General features: G+C 37.2%; 1 protein-coding gene across 1 annotated transcript in view; it reads right to left on the bottom strand.

The window, feature by feature from the left end:
- The window catches only part of ZNF608 (zinc finger protein 608), a 78,598-nt gene that overhangs the window by 34,038 nt on the left and 18,433 nt on the right, over nt 1–26,127 (bottom strand). Inside the window, 1 exon segment of the mRNA XM_009070999.1 lies at nt 10,536–10,791. Coding sequence (XP_009069247.1) covers nt 10,536–10,791 — 256 coding nt within the window.

Raw genomic sequence — 26,127 nt, 5'->3', positions numbered from 1 at the left:
AGCACGTAGCCGAGGTACTTGGCACAACAGCACAGTGGCTGAGGCTGCCAGAATAAGGAAAATTCAAAGAAACCAGTCTGTCCAGCTTTTGGGATGCATGCACACAGGCAAAAAAAAAATAAAAATTAAAAAATATCTCTCTCAAACAAGACATGAAGTTCTGTTGTGAGAAGATTCCAAAAGAACTAGACTGGAAGAAAATCTCTGTGGTGCAAAGAATGCCTCTGTTGTTGCGTACCAGCCAGCAGAAGCCCAAGTGCTGTGGAGCTCGTTTAGCCTTCCACCAGCACTTAGGAGGACAACGTTGCTGCTGCATTTTCTCTCCCCTCAGAAGTATGTTTGAACACTTTCCCAAATAAATCTGTTTCTAACCAACCTTGACTAGCCAGTGTAATGAGAAACAAAGTACTATGTCACTATGTTTCATCTTTTACTTTACAAGATCTTTTACTCCCATCTTAAGTAGCCCTGTACCCTGGAAGAAATGGGGCCCAGATGGGGTTTGCAAAAAAAGTTAAGAAGGTCAGAAATTGGCTACTGTCAAAGTACTAAACAACTTTACTACTTCAGAGTCACACAGGTCTGACATGCTTAAAAATGCTGAATTCTTAATTTTTATATGACTACCAGGGAAAACTTGTTCTTTCTTTCACACAAAAACAGAAAAATTAAAGGCTTTTTCAAGTATGTGCAGACTATGCTGAAATGCCATCCTCTCTTTCAGAATTCAAGAAAAATAAATATGATTTTGATTAAGTAATGAACATTAGCAGCATCCAATGGCCTTCCTTTAGCTTGTATCACCTCTAAATACAAATCTCAAGGTAGATCGTTGAATCCCAGGTGCAATATATATTTTTTTAACACTGGGGTTATTTTTTTTACTTGCTCTGTCTGGTAACCAGCGATACTTCTTACTCTGAAGCTACATGACGTCTACCAATAGCCAGTGGTTCTTCTGAATGAAACTGGCCTGGACACAGACAAACTTGGACTGGCTTCACTGTCACCAGTAGTAGTTTGAACAACATTTTCTCAAGAAGCAATACTGATTTATTGCAAGACTTTCTCAGAAACCACAGAACCTACAGTGATAACTTTCAGGACTTCAATAAAATTGCAGAGAATAACTTAAAAAGTAGGCTTCTGTTTAAAATCTGTAATGCAATAGAAGACATACTCTGCTAAAAGCTGACATCAGTTCCTCTCTTCCCTCTCTTCTCAGCTCCTTTAGTGAAACCTGAGACTCTTACTGTTTCCAAATCCCAGCTAGAGCTGGTCACATAGCCTCAGGCATTCAAAGATCCACAAAAGCCAGCTCTGTATGAATGCAAGGTTAAGAAGTACAGGTTCAGTCACTGCAGGGGAAAGTAAACAGGCAGTAAAACGTAATTACTTGTTTCAACCTACTTAAATGCGTAAGTTTTAAGTGACTGGGGAAAAAAAACAAACAACAAACCACCTCTAGATTAACTGAAGATAGATCTGGAGCTACCCTGTCTTGAAACTGATTGTCCACAACACTTACCTTCAGTGTTAGGTCCTGGCTACAGACTTGACATCTCCTGACAACTAACTTCAGTTCCATTTTATTATGGAGATCTTTATACTGTTAGCTAAATCAGAAGAGAAATCGCAAATGGCCTGATCTGCCCCTAACACTCAAGTAGAAGCAACAGAACTCAAACAAAACAAAATCACTTAAATACACTAAAATACTGCCCCAGGCAAAGCCCTACTAAACATCCCAACTAAGCTTAACATCTTAAAAACCAGGAAGGGGGAAAGGGGAATGTACAGGGAAATAAGACTTTTCTTAAATTTTCTCCTTTATTCTGATTAAATCTTTAACAAGGGTGGTAAAACATGCCCTTAAAACTTAATTCTGCAGCCTTTTATATACATTGCTATATCCCCTTTAAATTCCTTTGAGATTTACATTTACAGCTAGTAAATCCAAACCAGTGTTAATTTTGATGGACATAAAGCTGGTTTTGCTTTAGCTGATACTCCCTAGGAAAAAAAACCCCAAACCAAACACCTGAATTAAAGCAAAGTGCTCTAATACCGGCCCCTGGCTTTTTATCCCAGATGTTTTGCAGGTTTTTTCCCTCTAAATTTCATGGCACTTCAGGATATAAAATTGATGAACCTCAGTTGTGCATTCCATTGCAACACTAGCTTTAGTAAATCTAGACCTAGTTTTTCAGACTAAAGAAAACTACTTCCCTTGAGCTTTTCTTTTATTTTTTAAGTATTTTTGTCCTTCACCCTCAGCCACTACATTTTCAACCTCTACCCTTCCTGTCTCCCTCTTTTAGAACAAAAATATAAGCTGCAATCTTTTACTAATGCTGAAGGTCAAAGTATCCTTCACTGCTCAAACTTTTAAATTGAGTTTTTTCTTCTGCTTTTTGGATTGCCACTTGTCACCAAGAATTCCAGCCTAGTAGCTAGTTAGTACTACATCAGTAATAACTGGAAATAATTATGAATATGCCTCAGGATGACAATATCTAAGTTTCCACTGTTACTAAGAAATGAAAAGCTGGATGTTAGGCCAGCCACTGATCTTATGCAGGCAAGTTAGTCCTGATGCTAAAAGCTGCTTTTCACTATGTATCCTGAAATGTAGAAAAAAAAGGATTATTTTTTACATTTATATTAATCTGCATGAGTGAAAACTGAGAGAACCTCTCCTCCACCAATGCACAAGAACGGCACTAACTAGGAGTGTAACAAAACTGGGATACATTTTATCCTAACTAGGTAAATGATGTACAAGATTAAGAGTGACTGTAAAAGCATCTCTAACTAAGTGGTTTAATCCCTGAACCACACCAGCCAAAGACACCATTTCAGTTGTGCTTTCATTCCTTACTCCAATGGTATTAGTTTAGTGAGAAAACACTTGCACACATACACACTTCATTAGCAGTCATCTCTCCCCCTCCTATCTACAAATCCAAACATCACACGTTCCAAGTAGTTTGTACTCCTAAGCAATCTGCTGCCACTGAGATTTTACTTTTGAGCAGTAAACGCTCAGAACTGTTACTTTTCTTAAAGCTACTCCTTCAGTCCTCATAACCTGCCTGCTTGAGCAGGCTCAGTTTCACATTCAAATAGCTCCAAGCAAATGTTTCCAATCTCAATTATCCTCCTTCCTTTTTCTAGGCACCCTCCCTGCCCCCATATGCTTGTTTGTAAAAGGGATCATTTTCTATGTATGTACAAGCAGTGCAGGGAGTCTTCCTCTGTAGCAGTCTGGCAATATGCAGCATTTTATGCAAGCACTGTCTGGAATTTGTTAAATTTTTTCTTTCTCTGCTTTGGGTTATACCAATGAGGTTGCACACAGTCTTCGCACAGAGCTGTAAAATGTGGCATTTGCCAAGTCCCTTCAGATAAGCTGGCAATTACTACCCAGAACAAATAATACACTTCCGATATTTTTGATCAGTTATTGCAACTGTACTGTGGCTACACTCTGCTCAGCATTACACAAGTATCTATAAGACTGAAGCAACAAGAGGAGCACTAGGCAGTAAACAAATCACACATCCCTACACACACTATAGATGTACAGCCCCTCTAAACAAAGTTGTAGGATTAGCACTAGTTAGATCCTGCAGTGTGTTTACATTCAAGGAGGTACACTGACATTTAAATACCAGATTTAACATATAACAGCATCTTTGCACAAATTTCCTACATACTTTTCTTCTAGTATTGGTATGCAGTTTTCAAATATCTGAAGCCATGGTGTGGGAAGGAATGGAAGGGGTAATGAAACAGATTAACTCCTCCACTGCATTTAGAAAGCTAGAAATAAGGAGTGGTTCTCTTTTCACCTCTCTTTTTCATTTTCTTTTTTCTTTTACAGATCTTCACTAATCTGTGATGCTTTCCATCACCTAGACAAACAGCTCTAAACTTAAATTTCTGCTTATATGAATGACTAATTAAACATTTTTTGAAAACGAAATGCTTTGCAAAAGAATCAAAATTACACTCAAGAAAGTCAAAATTTCTCCCATCTGACACGTATCTGTCTTCCTCTGCCAGCAGGGACCATCCATAACCTATTTTGCATTTATGCTTCGCTGAGAGAGTTTATACTGACATGATTTATCTACTGTTTGCTGTGAACAAAGAGCCTGCAAAGGTCTGGACATCGCAGCCCAGCTGATTCATGGCAACTCATTAAAGCCACATCATAACCATGTGCACCTGGTTTATAGAGTCAGTCCCAATGGTTTAAAACCATTTGAAGGGCTTCTGTGGCTTCTGCAAAATTAATATTTGCTTCATTTATTTCAGACGAAAACAGTATCAAATAGACTACAAGTAGTTGTCTAATTGGGAAACTGAAGATTGTGTGTGACAGTGTCTTATGTGGAGCAGCTGATGGAGCTGGGCTTCTTCAGCCTGGATAAAAGGAGGCTAAGGAGCTCCTCTCGACAGCTCCCTGAAAGGAGGTTGTAGTGAGGTAGCTGTCAGTCTCTTCTCCCAAGTAACAAGCCATAGGATGAGGAAAACCAGCCTAAAGTAGCGCATGGGGAGGTTTAGAAGATATTAACAAAAACCAGCCCAAAGGGTTGTCAAACATTGGAACAAGGAAATGGCAGAATCATGGTGCCTGAAGGTATTTGAAAGACATGGCATTTAGTGGCAGAGCTAGGTAAAACAGTTGGACTTGATGATCTTCAGGGTCTTTTCCAACCTAAATGATTCTATAATTCAGGCCAAACCAGTTCCCTTTTTGATTGTCCCAGCATGAACAGATTGTGTTATAGCACTCAAATATATAAAAATTCAATTACTGCCATACTGGCTTTGACCAAGCAGTCCATCTAGCCCACTCCTTGCCTCTTACACTGGCCAGCACTGTATATTTCAAGGAAGTTCACAAGAAACATAGCAGAAGCCAGTTATAGGACAATGTCAAAATTTATGTCCCTAAACAAGTGCATACTCTGATAAGGTCAGGCAAACTGCTGAGATGATCAAAAAAGCACCTTGAGACTCAACAAACCTCAGTTTACCTACAGCTAAATCCATCTCATGGTCTGAATTCTGTAACAGTAAACTCTTAAAACTGTTCTCAGAGGGTCTGTGTATATCCCAAAGTGCAAATCTTTCAGACTCCTTTCCTAAACTAGGTAGAGTTTCCATAAACAGAAAGATTTTTATGCAAGACTTCCCATTGTGAGATACAGTCCATTTCTCTTCTGCTATAAGTTTCTATGTAACATGTGCTAGTTGTCAGACTCCAAGTACCTTAGATAATACAATTAGACAGTTGAGATCTACAAAGAATCAAGTATCTAAGGCTTCCTTAAATCCACTGCTTTACTGGATCTGGTATGACAGACAGTAGAAAGAGGAAAAATTAAACATAGCTTCTCAAAATATAAATACATATAAAGGCTTTTTCTGAACAGATGACATTTTTACATTGGGCATTCATACTGGATCAACAGATGACTCACATGACAGTAGAAAATAGCTGGATTTTAGGTGTTCTGTTAATGCAGCTAGCAAAAAAATCCCTACTTTCTCTACAAACCACTCCTCTGGAACATGGACATAACAAAGACTGATTTTTGAGCAATGGATATCTTTATGTTTATGCCATATAAATAAACCCATTGTATTTCAATTCTGAACTAAATATGGTGGCTAACGATACCAAACTACCACTTCCCATACCCGGAAAGTCAATGGTCTGTATCACACAGAAAGGACAGAATATAAATGCACCCAGTCTGAAACTGTACATGTTTTTCACAATTGTATTGCTTGGGTTAATAAAGGATATTGCCTCTCACAATTAACCTTTCTTGATCTCAAGACAATAGAGTGATTTAACCATGTTTCTCTGAATTTTTATGAATTGTTACATACTTTGATAACACAGATCTTTTACAACTCTCTTATTTCTACATTTGCTTACTTACATATTTGACATGGCTTTCAACATTATAAGTTTCATTGTTTCATCATGCCTCTGTGTTTGTGAAAGTAAGAAAATGTGTTTGTTGAACCACAAATATTGCTAACACGAATAACATGCAGTCAGACTACTTCTCATTCTTCTAATTATGTTTCTGTAGTCATATACACACCCTTATTTATACACACGTGTACAAACACATATCTAACCAAAGATTTTAAAGCAGGATGTTCTTTTAAAGTAGTTTTTGAAAAACTAGAATCACATGGTAAGGCAGGGAGGAATCCACATCAGCTTTGTGGAACACATACTTTTGCGAAATATCTATGCATATTAGTTGCAAAAGTGGCAGGCTGGGAAACCCATGCACAACAAGTACCAGCATGCCTCTTTGTCATCTAAGCGTTCTCCTTTCTACTGAAAATTTATGGAAAATAGTGTCAGAACTGATGCTACAATAAATTTCAAACACCCTGGAAATGATCCCATGAGATTTCTGAAGATCTAGTAGATTCCTGTTTCTCGTATTTGGCAATTAGTCTCAAATTATAAAATTCAATAAGCTAACCCTTATAAGATGGCCCCTTAAAAAATACAACTCATTTCCCCATTATTTGTTGCAGAACAACAACAGGAGGTTGTACCCAAACTGCACAAAGAGGAAGAATGTCAGTGCTGCAATGCGAGAACTCCGACACCACATGTAGACAGCTTGTCCAGTACACAAATGCAGCAAAGTGACGGATGGCTGTCTCATATGCAGTTTTCAAACAAACAAGGCATCATCAGAACTACTGCTTCCCACATCTAAAGGCAGACTCTACTGTTAGATGCAGAACCATAAACAGGACACGACCCAGGGCAACTGTGCACAAGAAACTAAACAAAAAAGCAAGCTCTAAGCAATTTAGAAAGTTGGTTGATGGTGTCCCTTTTTTCTGGGGCATTTTTATTTCCTCCAGGCAGTATGAAACAATTATGGCTCTCTTCAAAACTGTTTTCTCAGAAGATAATTACATGATTTAGCAAGTACCTCATTCTAGATAAACCCTTTTTTCTCAGTTTAGCAACACAGACTTTTGGCAACTGCTTCCCCAAGCATTGGAATAGCCAACCAAACACAAATATACGCTCGAGTTAACACCACCGAGATGCTTTTTGTGAAGGAGTTTTACTAGATGATGGTTTCTGGTGTCAAATATCCACATCAGCTGCCAGTTTCAGGTTGACTTGCCCACAGTAATTTTTCATTCCTCTATTACAGGGTAGCCTCGGTTAGTTCCTTCAATGCTGTTTTTTACAGCCATTAACACCACTTTGGTGTTACATCCAAACAAGGTTGTTATGCAGATGATAATGCCTGCAGCATACATAAGTAGAAATTAAACACTACACAGCTTAATAGAGCAACTGAGAAATACCCACATGATAACCAGCAGCCTCAGTGACTTTCATGAGTAACCAGCTATGGTTAGTTACCCGGCCCTGTAATTAAATGTCACAGAGTTCAGATGCCAGCTTCCCTCTATACCTCTTAAGATTAAAACACTCTGGGAAAAAAGGTCTAATTCATTAAATCAAGTCAACTGAATAGACTGGTGTGGAATAAATGAAAAGAGATGTAGCAACAACACTCTTTTTGATCTGCCACAGTTTTGTCTGAAATCCGATGTTGCTTTCCTCCCCTGTCTCCCACTGGAGTGATTATCTCAAAAATTATGACGAATAAATCCAAACATAATAGTTTTTCTGACCTTGAAGAACAAATGCAGCAGAATGTGGCAACTTGTTTAACATTCCTGAAAGAAAACTGGTTATTTATGATACCTTCCTAGCATGAACTCTAAATATATACCTTCTCTTCTATAAAGCATATATTGCATTTAATAATGAGTTCTGGAGAAACTGTTTTATCTTTCTCTACTCACTCTACTATCCTTGTTGTAATAACTGTGATTTGCCATATCCTTTCTGTATTTTCATTCCCACAACTAGTTGCTGCAGCACATGAAGGCTGCTCAGCAGCACATTTAGTTCACAGTTCTCATATGCCATAGAATATGCAGACATCCCACAAGCTATTTTATCACCTTACAACTCATTTCAAAGAACTTCTAAAACATATACAAAATAATTCAAACATCTCAAAACACAAGCCAAGGTTATAAATTTTTATTACCTTAGCTTCTTAGAATTGTTTGATGTTAAAAAGCTATTGGATATATAGACAGCTAGAGACATTTCAGTTTGTATGTGTGTTTTAATTAAGTTTTGCCAATCAGTAAAGAGAGCGAATATGAAAGAAACATACAGACATCACAAAAGAAATTTTTATGTCAGTTGGTCATTGGGAACATCTAGATGGTTTTAGATGTGCCCACTTACAAAGATTTCAGTTAATAGTATTTTGGATTTACACCAGTTTAGGAAAGGTCATCCTTTGCCCTGAAGTCAAAATTTTAACTTGAGAAATTGAGTATCTGATAATCTTTCTTCTATTAAAGATAAATAGAAAACCCATCTGTACCCTGTTTCCTAGAATTTGGCAGAAATGGCTTCACACAAGCTGCTATGTATCTGCTTTCATGAACATGTCAGAAAATTTGAAAACAGCTAAATATATACATATATGCAAGCCCCAAACACCAAAACTTAATTAAAATGCAAAACTGATCATTAGGAACTCATTTTTCATAATACAGTGCTGATTGTGAACACTGGAACAAACCAGTGAAATTTGTGTCATTTTCTTCAGTCAGCAGTGTCTGAAACAGTCAAACACAAAGAGCACACTACAACCCAGAAAATATGAAATCATATCAATTATCTTCAGTCTCTTAATCTACATTCTAGCTATATTTCTAGAGTATTTTAGAATCCCATTTTACCTATATTTGTAGTCACTCATAGCTGTAGTGTTGCCAAACAGTATTTATAAAGCTGTGAAAACACGCACATTCAAAACCATTTCATTCAAACATGCCATAACTGAACTGAGTTCTTTCTGAAAATTGATTTAGACAGCTAGGAAAAGGCTAAAGGAGCTAATTTCCATTAACTAACAAGAGTCTTTAAACCACTGGAGTGCTGTGATACTGGTAAATGGAATGTCATCCTGACCAGAATGCATTTTTTTTAATACTTCACTTCTGGTGCCAAACCTTTCACAAGGAAGGCTTCTTAAATTCAGTGGGGGTCAGAAGTTTAGTTTATTCAGCAAGAATAACACTATTAACAGCTACTGCTCTTTCATGTCAACACAATCAACACCCACACATTCCAACTCTGGTTAATACCGGCCGGTCAAGGAAGATTGGAGTTACTAAGGGCAGTCACCTCTGCAGGGATATTTTAAAACAGAATTTATACTGTGCTTTAAAAACAATCTAAAAGGATCAATCTACCTTATGAATCTGCTGTAGACATACACAGAAAGATGGATGGATGAAAGCACATAAAAGCAAGTAAATCTGACTCTCTCTATTGATTTTTGAGAGGACAGTGTAGAGCACTTTGGTGAGGTCTTATTTATCACTGTAAAGGACCAAAATGCAGTGTGCATATGGTCTGAAGCATGTCAGAATTTATCATGTAGCAATGCACTGCTGTATTCTTTCATTATATCATTTTGTAAACAATCTTGTTTTCACTGTTGAGGAAGGTAGATCACTAAAAATTAAATTATCCTCAAAAGAAACATAAGAACAATCACAGGAAGACTTTCAGACAGCTACAAATGGAGACATCTGCTATTATGAAACCAAAATTTGCAGAAGTTTAGTGTAAACATGGTATTTTTTGAAGGAGAAAGCTGGTATTTTAATAATGAGCTTTAGAAAACCAAAATGGAAAAATCTGCATTTCACAACATATTCCTCTTCCTATTTACTTTGTTCTAAATCATAGCAAGTCAACATTTAGTGTTCCCCAAAGCTCTCCATCCCCACTACTTGGACAAATACCTTCAAAGAACATTAAAGACATTACTCTGATTTAGACAGCACTTCTTCACCAGATGGAACACTTCTCCTTGCGAAAGAATGCTTTCCTCTTAAAGCAGATTTCAAATAACCAAAATGTAAACAATAATCACATCAAAGAGAATTTCCATCAGGTCTCTAGGGCTTCTACTGTTATGTAATAGTGACATATCTTTATCATAGTGTCTGAATTCCAAAATATTCAGCTTTTTATGTTTACATCTAAACAATTCAAATATCCACTCTCATCACATATACACCCCCTGATGATGTACATTCAAATAGCACATTTATGCTATTCTATTAGCAATTTCTTCATATGCTTTTCTTAATATGGCAAGAGGAAACAATCCTGGTGTTAGGTGAGGTTACCTGTTAGGTCATTTGAGAAACACAGTTGCTTGAAATAATAAAAAACCCTGACATTTGTTTTTAAAGAAAAAGTCTCTATCTGAGCTATAAAGACATGACTGCCATTGCCCATAATGGTGTCCTAACAGATTAGGAAACCTTTAGTTAGCACCCAAGCAGATACAGCAATATCTCCTCCTTGTTAACATATCTCACAGACAAACCTAATGAAGAAAACAATTTACCTTCTTCAGTTTCATGCCACACAATTCCTTCCAAGTTCACGCTGGTTCCAGGCTCACAGGGTCCAAGGCATTCGGGTTCTGTTACTACTCCAACCTCGCAAGTATTTACACCCACTGAACGAGTCCGTACCAAAAGCTGCTCGACTGGTGCTGCAATATTGGATGAAGATGGGGAAAAGTAGGAAGGCAGAATCTGAGGTGGGATACTGCTGGAAATCGGAGGTGGAGGTGCAGGCACTGTAAACAGGGGATCAACCTGAAAACAACAGACAAACTTACTATAATGGTGCTGTGAGAGTTGAAAAATAAAAAGAAAAATAAAGAAAAAAAAAAGAAAAAAGCCCAGTTTGCATTTATGTATGCAGGGATTTGGTGTAGCATGGGTAATTTCAGTCTTATCAGTTCAATGTTTTTGACATCAGACCAAATGCTGCACATGAAAAATTAAGTACAAAATACGTATCATGCTAAACAAGGCCACTTGCTAAGTTTCTACTAAACTATTCCCTGTTGTCATAAAGCACTAGTACAAAATAATAATACACATGTAAAACAAGAATTAAGGTTACTTTTTTCCTAGGCACCAGCAGAGACTGATCTGTGGATAGAAAATAATTTTGTAAACTGGCAACTTCATTTTGTATTAAAACAAAAACACTTATAAAGACAGTACAAAGACATAAATGCCATTTCTTCATGTGCATCACAGAGAAATTAGCACTTGGAACAATTCTAATATCCATACGGCAACAAATACAATCTCTTGTCATCCAATCATTTAAAATGTATTAGAATCACCTACCTAAGAGCTTACAGATAGCATTTACATCTTTCTACTTGAAATAACAGATGAGGATTTTTATAAGCATCTATCCAAGCCACCTAATTTCTCAGGGTTTCCAAAATGCATACTGAGAAGGACAGAACTTGACAGACAACCAGTAAGTACACAGACAATTCACAAAGAGACAATATCTATACAGGAACTGAAGAAGTTATCTTTCCCGTATGACTTCCAATATATTCAGTAACGTATTTTCTGCATAAAGATTTGGCCTGAGGGTTTTCAATACTTTACTATGGCCATTAGGACTTTTGTCACATAAAAGACACCTAAATGAGTATATGAGTGCGTCCATTCAAAAGCTAAACCACCCAAAATTCAGGTTTACTTGGCCCTCTGGATCGCAGATATCAGACAAAGAAATCACTCTTCAACGATTTTCTTTTAAATGGCTGCTTTCTAGCTGCATTAAAATGCCTTTAAGTCTCTGCTGGTTTTAATTTTGGACCTCATAAGAAGACTCAACAGAAAAGACATAATGACTCACTGTACATCATCATCTAGGTTTCATTCAAATGTATCTTTATGTAGATCAAAGTTAATTTTGCTTTCTTGTAAAGCAAAATGGGTATACAAAGAGACAGACAGGCTAAAGCATACTATGCTTGTGTTATACAATTTTTCTACCATAGAGCAGCTCACTTGATTGCATGGACACTTTGCATAATGAGAAAATAAAGTGGAAATTGAATTAAAATGACCTTTTTAAAAATTGTAACAATTGTTACCATTGGTCTTTGTAACAATTCTTTTGCTTTGAGCATTATTCATACATACAACTGAGAGCCAGTGCACAAGGAAGCCTTGGGTTAATTGTGCTCAAACCAGCACAGCACACAAGCCTAAGTGTGTCAAATGCTTAGCAATAACTTTGCAAAAATGCTTTGTATGATCCTTGTTTGACCAGCATAGACTCTGATCTCAATTACACTAGAACTACAGAGGAGAGACCTACAACCACAGTCTTTGCAAACTATTCCTCATTTTGAGGGGGTTCTTTTTATTTGGAACCAAATCTTCAGGTTTGAGGTAAAAGAAAAAACAACAGACAAAAATAAAAATAGAATAAAAAAACAACAACCACAACCAAACAAAAAAACAACACCACCAAAACCAAAGCAAAACGTGAATACTAAAAGCATCCATTACAAGTAAAAACCTACTAATGCCAGCAAAACTCTACTGATTAAAGCATAGCTCCTGTGTCATAAGAACTATGCAGTCCAGCAATGACATCTTTATTCTTCGCTTTATGCCAACACTATTGCAGAGTTAAAGCACAGGCAGAATGCTTTGCAAAACAGACTTGAACGCACATGGGCAAGTCAAGTATCAACTGACCCTTAGCAGCAGCTGTTACTTGCAATGTCTAATACTACACATCACATAAACCCATAACTGTGTATGCCTAGCATGGGCAGACTGATTCTACACTATACAGACTCTGGCTGTCTGATGCCAAGCGGAGGCACACGGTTGGATGGCACCGAGCCCTGCTCCCTTGCACTGGCTGCGTAATGGTGCTCTGTCAATGAAACACGGTCTGTATGTACCCCAGGCATAATTTAAAGGCGTTCTTAACATACCATACTGCAAGCCAGAAAAGAACCAGGATCAGTAACTGGCAGGTAAATGGAGTGTAGCACTTAAGGAAAGCTAAGCCACATCCCTTTATAAAACCAAGAAAAGTTGATGAATTGCCTGTTTGATAGTTTACATGGTGTTTTATAAAGCTGTGCAAAACCTACTACTACACACGTAACATGATTCTCCCGTAAAGCATACTCATCACAAACCCAGAGAAAAAAAAACCCAAAATGTTTGTTATGATCATACAAAACTACCCAATGTTTTAAATTAATGTAGACTCAATTGGCAGATGTGTTTTCCATTTTCCGAGTATTATAAACAGTGAGGGGGAGCTAAAGAAACCATGAATCTGACAGCCTACCCTATTAAGTTCTTTGTTACAAATATTTGTACTCGGTTCTGGTTTATTTAGACCTGCTAATAAATGTCATGTTTTCCACTAGAAACGTTCACCCAGGACAAGGCCAAATAGTGGTTCTTGCACTAAAAGGGGCTGTCTCTCTGTGAATTAAAACACGAAACCTTTGGTTGAGAATTAAGTGGACATTTACGGTCCCTGAGGAGCATGTTCATAGCACAAATATGACAGTCACAAAAAAAAATGCTAAGCTTAAATATTGATCATTTTCCATGTTTTAAAATTATCCCATCTTGTTTGATAATCATAACATCAGCACAGCAAAGTAGTGGTTCTTAGCGATCATTGCGGTGACACAATTGTTTTTATGAATTCTCCGAAGGGCACTGATGTAAGCTATTAAAGGCAAAGAGAGGCAGGAAGGCCGCCATCTCCACTGGAAAAAAAGCACATAAGACTCACATCTGGTGGTGGCAGTCTGTCAGACTGAGGAGAGTTAATGTCAAGAACAGATGCTTTGCAGTTTCTCACTGTTATTTTTTCATTATTATTCCCAGGTGTTGGTGCATATTGAGCAGTAGCCTTGCTGTTTATCACACAAGAGATTCCAATATGAGACTGAAAATCTGAATTGAGGAAGGTTATTTACACAGATGCTCTCTTAGTACATACAATCAAAGGAGTAAAAAAAGACAGAAATATTCAAGCAATATTTTCTTCACCTAATTCTGAGAGTTGATTGGTGACAAAGGCTATAAAGCTGTAGCATTATTCATGGCAGTTTCCTACTGCCAAGTGTTTGATTGTATCAGAGAGCTATGACTCTTAGTAGCAGAAAGTTCACAGAAAATGAAGACCACCTGCCAAGTAATGTAGTCACTTCTCCACAGAGCATTCCTTTACCTGAACATTTACCCAAACCAAAAATCTACTTTGGTGGCTTCATAACATTAGTCAGTATGAGTAAGAGCACAGGAAGAGAAATGAGGTATCATCCTAACTAGAAATAGACAAGACTTTCTAATAAACAGGGTCCTCTTTCAGTTACTCAGGCACTTTACATGCTGGGATCAAGTTCTCCTCATTGAAACTTACCGTCCTGATTTAATGAAGGTATATCTTTGAAGATGTCTCTCAGTGACAACATAGTCTACAAATCTAAAACCAAACAGGGTCGTACACTACTGCAGTGTCACCCACCAGGTGATTCTAAAACGTACTCACCAAAAGCCATTTAATCCATCTACCAACCCACAGCCTGGAGAAAGGCAGACAAGCAGGTTTAAAGCTCAGTATAAGCCCTTCTAAGAAAGTACAGCTTTTTAAATTTGGAAAAAAAAAATCCACTGTAAGCATTCCCAGTGGGAACGTCTACACTAGTAGAAAGAATTTTAAAAGAAGAGTCGAATCCTATTACAGGGTCTATCTAAAAGACAAAGACTGGCCCTTTGCAAAACTAAATCCTTCTTTTAAAAAAAGTCGCCAACATAAAGACTGAAAGGAATAAGAAACTTCCAACCTTGAAATTCACATTGACAAGTTCTTTAGAGCTATGAATTAATACTTCACAGAATCACTGTGTTTGAAAAGGAAAACAGGAAATTAAGGAATTCAGCCCTATATGGAAGTTTTGTGTCCTACAAATTGCTTTCTCTAGATCCTAAGGTGAAAGGGAGATCAGCTTGTTTTTATATAAAGCATGCTTGCGCCTACCTTAATTTTCTAAAGCAACAGTGACCCCAGAAGACCTCATTGTAATCTCATGCACAGCACCATAAATCAGAAGTAATTCTAATTAAATCAATGAAACTACTTTGGAAGAAAACAAATGTGAAAGAATGTAACATTAAAAAAAATGTTTCTGTGCTCAGAAGTGAGTCTGCATTTTTAGACATCTCACTGATCTTAAAATCTCTTCTTGCTACAAACCCTGCCCCATGAAGAATTTATACATCTAAAAACTAAAGTTATTCTTCATATTTTCCCATGTAAAAGAAATTATGCCTATGAAGTATCTCCATTTCATCTGAAAAATCTCAATTTAATCTCAGTTCAGTATTTCCTGCATATAAGTTAATATAAGAGGCCACTCATTTTGACATCACACTTAACACAAGCAGTATTTTGTTTTCTTCAAATGTTCTACATCAAATTGTTGGGGAAAAAAGGTCAGTTCCATGGAGGACATTAATAGAAAATAAGAAAGAGATACAAGACATAGATGTAGAAAATAATTTCTGCCACAGGACAGAAACCAGACTTGAATTCAAAGTACGGTCTAAGTACTAAGAAAGAACTAAGAAAGGAACTTATTTTGGTTAACTTGGTTGAGAATCACAAGAGCCTAAATATAAAAGAAGGATGAAAAAGATTCATGTTGTCTAAATTTCATCCAAATTTTAGACTTTCAAACCTAAGTTCAAGAATAATCAAAAAAATATGCTTATACTTCACAAATATGGACAAGAAACCTGATGCATAATTCCATTGAATTGACGAACACAAGTAGCATCTACTGGGCAGTTCCAAGTATTTCCTACGCTGAAAATTAACTTCTCCAATCAGCTGAGTAGTTGGAGAGAGCAAGAAGACACACTAACAGAAACTGGCCCTTTTTTCCCTAGTAAATCAGCAAATCACTCACATCTGGAATAACTTCAATATTGTAAACATTTGTTATTAAGCAAAAAAATGCACTTAAAACTCTTGCTATGCTACTAAATATTTACTACAAGGAACAAGGAATAAAAATGCCCCTTGTACTCAAGATATTCTATGCCACTCACATCAGCTGTGTTGACCAGCACACACAGTTCTGCCAACTCTTTTAACAGTTACATGTTCTTTCTACATGCTCAACTCCAGGCCTTCTCAGACATTATGTGGTTGTATCTGCAGCACCTCCACAGACATGATAATGTTAATTTCATTTTTAAGGACAGCATTAAGATACAGTGAAGATAATCACAAAAAGTCAAAGCTTTGAGTAGGATTTAATGCAGCATAAGAGTGCTAAATAACAAGCAAGGAAACTTCCTTGTCCTCTCTTGTATCTCAGACTCTAGCTCAGATGCTTAGGATTTCCCAAAGCCATTTTACTGTGAGAAAGATTAGCATCTGAAAGCTGCCAGCAATACCTTTCTGCCAAGGCTGCATCTGTGAAAAACTGTATGTCAACTCTTTGGCAGAGTCCTGGGAACATGCCCAGATCACCACCTGCAAATTTCTAGTAAAGACATTTCCCCTCATTCAGCCCAAGAAAATCATGTTCATTGAGATAACTGTCTCTAGAACACCTTCTGTATTGAATCTTAATTTCTCCTGATCAGCTCTTCAGTTTGCACTTCCTAACTTTTCTCAGTGAACCAGCATGCTTTGCTAACCTTTAACACAAAATAAACAAGTACCAAAATTCACTCAAGATACCTGCCCTGTCTAGTGAAGTGCTCTGTGTTACACTATCAAGAAAGGAATTTTCCTGAACCGTCAAGAAAGGAATTTCTCTTAATTAACTGGCATTAGACAGAATCTGCATAAGACAGTGTCCAGTATCTGACAGTGTCGTGCAACTAAATACGGCAGAACACGAGGCACAGCCATTTGCTGGTAAGGTTTAGGTACTGCTTTATCTAGTTGTGTGACCCTTTCAAAGGTTTTCATTTTAAACAAAAAAATATTTCATTTTAAAGATGACAATCACCTCTTTTTCTCCTGAAGTTTCTGCACATTAACCCTTTTGAGGTTCTGGGCTTGAAAATAGATAAAAGTATGTGCTTACAGAAATCTTACGGCATTATAAATAAATGCTATCCTGAATTTTTCAATGTTTATTTCCAAGAAGCATGAGACTTTGAGCCAAGAAAGAAGCTTATGGTTGCTCTATGACATATCAAGACAGCAACAGATCAAGGAAAATTTTCTCACTCTTAATTATATATAGGAAGATAATGGATAATTCAATTGCATTATTTAACTGTTTCACTGCAAATTTTCTTTCTCAACGTCCAAGCAAATCATGACCCTATGGCCCCACAACAGAAGTTCTCCATTACCAAAAGATGTTTTCAGTTACTCAATGATGTGACTGCAGTCTGGTGGAACAGCTGCCATTTCAGCCATTCTGAAGTACTGGAACACAGAGAATCAACATAACCGTGAGTGTTTCCAGGGATCCTCAATGTATAACAGCTTGGCAAACAGAAGAGAAATGGCTTCCTTGTACCTTTTTGATTTTCTGTATGCCAATGGCCTATTGCTGCCTTTTACCCATTTGCTGACCACTCACTTCGTATATTTCTTATACTAACTTCACAGTATTAGCTACAAACGCTACCAAGTGTAGGACACTGCATCTTAATTTTATTTAAAGAACAAGACAGTATTATTACTTTAAAGAATGGGACATACACTTATTATTGTTTAGCAAGTCACTAAAGGAAATACTTCTAAAATGACCTTTCAGCTTTCCTTTTCACTGTGATAGCTCAACCTGAAAAAACAGCCGAAGTATTAGCATTTAGCTCTCCCTGAAATTACCTGGTGTTGGATATCTATAGTTATAAAGAAAATCTTTATTCTCAAATGCAGTCTGAGGTATTTACAGTGTCTTCAGAAAATACAATTTATGATGCTATTTTTTTTCTCTTAACTGGTATACATATTCACTCTAGTGTAAACGCAGAGTAGTTCCACTGAAGCATAACTAGGAACAGCATTTGGACTGTAGTGGTTGTTTTACCATGGAGAAAAGTAGTTAGCATTTCACATAAGAGTTCTAAAAATTCTTATAATAATATACGTACAGTGAAGATTTTTAAAAGGAAAATAATCCTTGTGAGGAGGAAATTGACGATATCTATTTCCTCCAAATTCTTGGGTTGGTGTTGGGTTTTTTCTTTCTAAACTGAACATGGTACTGATGCAAAGTGTCTAATAATCCTCAATAATGAGACTGAAAGATTATAGTATAAAGGCAAATACAAGTACTGGACTCAGCAGCTCTGAGGCCGTGCAGTTTCAGCAGAGAGAAGGAACCCAGATTTAGTGTTCTCTTCATTCTTTTTATGAAAAGCATCTACACTATCAGCACCAAATTATCTGATTACAAGCCAGCTGAAAGACAGCCCAGTTCTTGTCCTTTCTATGGCTTAGAATCAGGTCACCTTGAGATTTCCATTTTCATATCCCTACCTCAACGACATTTTTCCCTATTGATTTTGCCTTAGTACCTTGGGATCCTCATTAATATGCTGTCTAGGAACCCAAACCCAGACAAAAGTTTCTATTTGAAGAGTTTCAGTAAGGGCTTATCATTCCGTCTTGCTGAAAAAGAATGGAGGCATGCAAAGGACCCAATTTCACCCAGAAAATCCCAGACACCATTGATTGTGGAAGCACCTTGTGTTTCAGTATGTCCTTTCTTACACTCTCCTAGACTATATTTGTAGCGTAGCAGTGTGATGAACATCTGCTGCAAATGAAGCCCCCTTTTTGTTCAAATAAAACAAACGAAATCAGCAGTCCAACTATTCCAGTTTTCATGCATTAAATTCTCTGGTTACTTGCACCTTCTAGTCTATGCTCTGCCCTAACTGCACATATTCTTTCTATTCTATCCATTGCATAACGAGCTTATAACAAAAACCAATAAAAAGAAACATTTTTGTACGTTTGGTAGAAATTCAAATATTTTCTCAAATGAAATAAAAAAATAAACCTAATCTAAGTTGTCACGAAATCATAAAATGACTTGGGCAGTCGTATCAGACTGTATAGACATGCAGTGATCCTTTGAAGAAATGAAACTGCAGTTTATCAAGGTTGATTTATAAGGAACACTGATTTAGCTGGGAGACAACACTGCTGTCTAATCATTAGTAGTCAGACAACAGCCATGTGAACACATCAATTATGGGCCACTGCCAAAAGCCCTTGAGATCCCAGAGATTAACAGCCAATCCTCTGTTTTACAAGCTCACATCAAAAAGAATATTAATAAGAGGAGGGGCAATGTGAAAGCTTGTCAGAGTAATTCACGCACTAAAACGAGGCATTTTTCCCTTTGCTTTGCCTTGAACTGGTCCATGAAAAAAGCTGGCATCAGCTACAAAGCATGAAGCTGCCAGCTTCTCAGAAAATGTTTTTTGTTAACATATGGTAAGTTGTGAAAGGCTGGGAAAGCTCTATTTGGTGGACAAAGGCGACAACTTCTATGTGTTCCTTTCCTGAATGTATCAATCCTACAACTACTATTCAGGTGTTTGGAAATGAACGTCCATGCACATAAGTGTTTGACTTTCCTCTCCCTCAAAACCAGAGCTGTTTACGATTATACACAAATTAGTTAGCCTTCAAGGAATCAATTTATTCTGTCTTGCTAATGACTCTGAAAAACTAAAGTAGAAATACTACCAATTCTACTTAATTTTGACCATCAGGTTCATTTTGGTTTTCAAATGTATGGGGAAAAAAATCCACAATTGTGTCTTTCTTACTGACTTCTATGCAGGGTGACTGACAAGAGGTTTACTCTTCTTACACATAATGAACAGGAACAAAACAAGAATATAACTCAAAAGGGAACAATTATTCCTCTGTACAAAAGCAAACTTGCTTACAAAGATGGACCTTAAACAACCTGTTGCTGGCATTTTAAATGCAGCAATAGTCTTTAAGTTTGATCCAGTCACTGCCCAGTGAGAGTCCACTCTCTCTGGACTTTACTCACAGGTCTAAAAATAGAGAGGTCTTACAGCATGGCTGCAAACAACCTGCATTCAATTCTACCAATACTCTGTATTTGAAGGAAGACAGAATTTCATTTGTAGGGACTTTCCAGAGCTACCTTTACACAAGCTATCTCAGTTACCGCCAGTAATTAACTTCTGAGCAAAGAGGAAGAGAGAAGCAGGAACCTTTTAAGAAGACTTTGCTGTCCCAGAGCCAGCAGCATGAAAATAACACCTTTAGGCACAGCTCTAGAATACACATTCTTCTTTCAGATGAACCAGTTTTAAAAGTTCCCACTTTCCTGTGGTCTTCCAGACACTCATTCCCTTCATTTATTGTTACTTGGAGTATTACACATGCATATCCTACTGGAGGATGACGTACTGTTAGTCAAATTAACACAGCTAAGAGGGTCCTAACTACACAAGGAAGAACACATAGACAGGAAGTGTTTCAAGCAGCAGATTCATATTGTGGAACTGCCCCTTTAGTAAACAGCTGGAGCAAAGAGATACCAGTCCCAGACTATTTGCTCAGGCAACCCATAGCAATGCTAGCTTCCACAGCTTTACTGCTTCAGGGACGCCTGCTATGACAACTTTAACTAAGAGCACAGTCTTGTATCAGTGCTTGTATTCCTACATCTGAACCTGCGGACAACTCATATCCGGTGAGAACAAAATCCCACAACTTGTCTCACACTTTTAGTGGTATTCATCCTGACATGCCAGTTAGTTATACAGGGTCCGTGGGAGTGTGTGACAGTGACAGCTCAGTCTGAAATCAGTTTCTGCAAAGCTGGAACCACAGGTTACATGTACACTTTGCATTGAAGGGAACAGAAGACTCTCACACAATCATTCTGTCAGTGCAGCCATGGAGATGGCAACTGCTGCAAGAGAAATGAAACACCTTAAACACACTTGAGTAAGCAACACTAATGCTTCATAGCATAATACTGTGTGTGAGAGTCCTTTGCTCACTTGGGTTTGTGCTTTATTTTCCCATAGCAAAAGCAATGTCTGGAGCACACCAGTTCCTTAAACATCTAGCACTTGTAGGTTAACAACTGACACAATTTTAGAAATATATTGTATCTTATCCTAGACACATTTTGGGAATATAGCTAGTTTTAAAAGACAAAATTCTCTCTGATATATACCTGAAAAGACCATGTTATGAGCGTCATCCTAAAATATCTCAAGGTTTTCATTTCAGTGTGTTTGCTCTTTCTGTCATTCTATGAGAACTAGGGACTTTACAATTCAATTGCTTAAAAGCTAACCTGAGAAAACATTTATCAGGCAGATCTCTTCCAAAGCAGGAACTCCATAAGTGCATCATAAACCAAGAATGTGATTCACCCATTCATTGCACAGAAAAATCTGATTGAAAAGAAGTTACTAAGAAGTTACTAAGAGATCATGTTTTTGTTAAGCTGGTTGAGACAGGAAATTCGTCTTCCAAGTGTTCTCTAACATTGTTTTCAAATCTGAATGAATTAATACAAACTAATACCAAATGCTGCACTTAACGCGCCAAGTGACATGAGTTAAGTTTGACAGGAGTGGGCCCTCCCAGTATCTAGCAAATTAAAAGGGCACTGTTTATCTATTTTTAGACTATTCAAAACAAGGTCAAGGCTTTCTAAATTTTCAACCTAAGGACATGATTTTCAGAAAGCACTGAGCAGTCTTATGCACAAAAAATCTGGGAGTTTTCAGAGGTCTCATACCAAGCAATTGGACCTCTCTTATATCATCATTTGAAATTTTGATAGCATAAAAAACAAACACAGTTCCTGGATCAATGGGATCTTATCAGTAAAGTAGAGACTTTAAATGACTGCAGTGACTCAGATTGGCTCTCACTACGCCTCCTAAATCACCACCAATAAATGCAGGATAAAACAGCAAGTGAAAAGAAACCCGTTTATAAAGTGGAGGGCAGGACTTAAATCAATTAAGTTACTTTTGGTGTCAATCCTGTACAAGTGCTCTGCAAGTTCTACATGGCACCACTCTCAAGAGAGTGTCAAAACAATATAGATAGGAGTGCTGTAAAACAGAAATGCATTAGAATGGAATAATTGGATGACAGCCATAATACAGAGCTCCTGAAGATGCACAGCAGCACAATCTTTATGCCAGCAACCACAGTTACTTTTTAAATTTACTGTTAGAGAGGTTTTCAGCACTGTGTCAAGCTCTAAACACGTGCTTTAAGACAGTGTTAATGAGTTAGCTAATCACACAATTTTATAGTTTTATAATGCACTCTGCTGTAAAAATTAAATCAGTGTTTATTACACCTCTGCTTCCTTTCCTTTGCTTCATATTGGTCTGACTCCTGGATGGATTAAACAGATTAGAGCAAGCAGTGTACTACAAAAACATAAAAAGTACACTGGTTGACAACAGTTCTCAACATGTATGCAAAAAGTATTTTTTGTGCAAACAAAGTAGTTCAAAACATTTTCAGATATTAATGGCATGCTTACTTTTTCAATTTTGAGTGAGCTACTCCATCTGAAAATGTACAAAACTGTATCAGTAGTAAATTACATTAAAGGAATACTAACATTAAGAATTAAGCTAACTTGCTATTATTATTACAAACATTTTAGGTAACTGAAAGACAAGAAGTTCAATTTTCTTGTCATTATTTTCATTTAGTTCTGGAATTTCACTCGTCTTGAACACTAAAACTGACCTAGTCAGTTTTTCTTTTTGTATCTCAAATACAAAAGGTAAAATACAACTCAGTTTATATTTTTGCAAAATTACAGTTTTGTGAAGTCTGTTTGATGTCAACAGTGTAAATGTGATAGACCCTGACACTGTACTGTTGAAACTGCATTGAGAATAATGCTTCTTTTATCACGGGAGAATCAATATTACTAATGGCCAAGCAGAAAAGACTGGATTGAAGATACCTGAAGATGCACTGCTTGTATGAGGATAGAGAAAGAAGGTGCGAACGCACACACAGACGCTGGAAAAAGACTACATGGACATCCATGATACAGAGACAGAATTAGAGAATCTATGAATACAAGCAAAGAACTTGATACACATTTCTACATTTCAACCTAGATTTTCTATAGAGAAAAAATGGCAAAAAGAATCAGATAAATACAAGCTTCTTTGATCTCAACAGGCATGATATAGAAAATTCTTCTCTCTTGCACAGCAAAAAACCAGGCATTTAAACTACGCCAGACTGGATTAGCTTGAGTATCTTCTGAAGACTGACCACTTGCTTTCAATACTATTTATAATTAGAAGGGAATCACCATGCGTTTTATGAAAATTAGCGTCACATACTTGAAATCTGAGGAGTGTTTATTGCGCCATAGAAAGAACACAATACCTGTTGTTCTGCCCCAGACAAGTGAATATTATTTCACATTCCCAAATAATGTCAAAGATTCTGGTGGCAATATAAGAATGGATACAGTCAGTTCCTACAGCGACATGGCTAATTTTCATGCCATGTCATAGTTTTCTTTGTAACACTAAAAGCCATAAATTCTGAGATCACAGACATATTTGTTTTGGTCTGCATTTAACCTCTAAAAGCCACTTTTGAAGGAACTGTTCAGTATGGAAATACATTGTCAATTTTCAATAACTCCACGATCTCACCATCTCAATTTCACTGACTACAAAATGATAGCTTTTTTCCCCCCTTCCTTCCCTCAGTGTATTGTGAAGCTTATGCCCAGACTGTACTTTATTTAATTAGACCTAAACCCCAGAACTGATGCCAGATTTTCAGATAGCTCACAAATCAAAACAAGGAGCCAGATGTTCAAATAGACAAAGCATACCAGGTGCATGAGTTTCCCCTCAGATTCTCATAATGGCAAAAGTAGGTGCTAGACGGTTCAAACAAACCTTATCATAGTTGTAGGTGTTAACCACATTAAAAACCTGCCCTTCATAAATGAACTCATAATGCCTCCAAGTGCTTTTTGAGCCTGGAAGAAGAATGGAATAACCATGCATTGAAATATTTAGACCCAATTCCACTTTTTCTTCATGAAAAAGGAGTGCTTGGAGGCAATTCTACAAGCAAAGAGACTGTTTCTTGACTTCTTTATCTTTAGCATCACACAGAAAGATTTCTAGGGTTTTTTTCCTGTTTATCCTAAACAAAGTAAAGGAAGATGACTAAATCTGGAGTAGGATAGGATGCCAGTGGGTAACTGATAAATTAAGCTATGTTTCCTTCTGCCACACACAAGCCTTCAGCTGAGTCCAATACATCACACAAGCACGAGGGAGGAGTATATATTGGCTTTTCCTGCTACACTCACATTTGCATGAAAGGGAGCAGTCAAATGAAAATTAAGCACTTAAACAGCTTTAAAAAGCACTGGTTCAGAATACTGTACTTCAATAAAACATTCATTGTTATTCAGTGCTTGGCCAATGACACTGCCATCACATACTTAGTGGAAGAACCGTGAAGAATAAATGCTATCTGAAAAAGAGGCTTGTACTTATGCAGTGCTAATGACCATCTAAAAGAGCGATTCTGCATGGTTACATCCTCTTTGAGATTCACAGCTGCAGCTTCACAAGAGGAGCCATACATCATAATCTGCAGCCATTTTAGGTTACCCCTGTGCTTTGGAAAGCAATATGGCAAGTAAGGAAGTGCTAATCCGTAAAGTTACAATCAAAACCAACTTTATTTAGCTATGATGACAGTGGAAAAGGAGATACTCACATTTTAATACTGACAACACCCTTGACTGTAACAGCAGTGACACAAAGGTAAGAGATATCCGCATTTAGTTTCATTAGAGATAAAATGTACTCTTAGAAGATTTTTATTTCTAATTTATTATAACAGTGATAAGCATACAAGCCGTTCTTTTAAAAGGTCAGATAACTGTATTTTAAGATTGTAACACTCAATATTTTAATTAATGTAAAGAATTTTCTTATTGAACAACATGCTGATCCTATAAATATCATTAATTAACTGACATACAGTGACTTTACAGAAAGTTAACAGCTTGGGAACAAACATTACATCACTGTACCTGTTTGATAATCGAAGACAAAGTTACTATCCACTAAATTAATCACAGATTTTGTGGTCAAACCAAAGACAGCCTCCCCTTTCTACATGCACAGGATTTAGTCAAAACTATCACACTAAAATATTTTTTCCAGTTATGCACACTTCTTCAAGCTCAGTTATACGGGAGCAACTACAGCTCTCTGCACAGTACATTTCTGTGGATTATTAAAACAACTCTTTGGACCTTTAATTAGGCCAGAGAAAGTAAAAGAGTCTGGAAACTATTGTCATTACTGTGTTTGTTTGCCTGACACATTAAGTATCTTTCTACAACTACCTAAAACATATTTCTCAGACCAGGTCAATCAAGCCAGCCCTCCACTGCCCCCTAAACAGTATCTGTCATCATTATAACTCCCACCATATCTGTATGTACAACTGTGGAAGAGGAAGCTCCAGAAGAAATGGGGCTGGTGCCAGTTTAAGCAGTCCAGGGTTCAAACAGAGGTTAACTGTAACCAGGAAAGATAGTGTTTTGCTTTCAGCCCTCAGTAACCTAACAGTCAATATACATCTCCTGTGTTACTCAGGCTTCTCTTGCTGAGATGAAAGCAGCTTGAAATCCAAGTTAGTACAAACATAAGCATCTATATGAAAATGCTGGCATGCTAAAGAAAAAAACTAACCCTTTGGTAGTTAATGCCATAGCCTCCTCTGCACTGTGGAAACATATCTAAGCAGAATGAGTTGATACAAAATGTTTGTTGACTTATAATGGTTACTAAGAAGCTGCATTTTCAGCATTAAACACAGCACCATTAATCTGGCTGGGGCCACAGAAGGATAAGGAAGTCAAGAGTCACTCTGTGCACAACTTCAAGTGGGCAACAGAGAAACTCAGTGGAGAGATTGTCATATGCTATTTCCATAGGTTACCATTATCTGTTTCACCGGGTATACAAGGCAATCAACTAACCAATGAAGGACCAAAAGACTATTTAGCGCTCAAGAGTGACATAAAGACAAGGCTGTTC

Source organism: Acanthisitta chloris, unplaced genomic scaffold (genome assembly GCF_000695815.1).
Source record: "Acanthisitta chloris isolate BGI_N310 unplaced genomic scaffold, ASM69581v1 scaffold15233, whole genome shotgun sequence".
Lineage (NCBI taxonomy): Eukaryota > Metazoa > Chordata > Aves > Passeriformes > Acanthisittidae > Acanthisitta > Acanthisitta chloris.
Note: the sequence above shows the minus strand (reverse complement) of the source record. Positions and strands in the feature narration are given on the sequence as shown.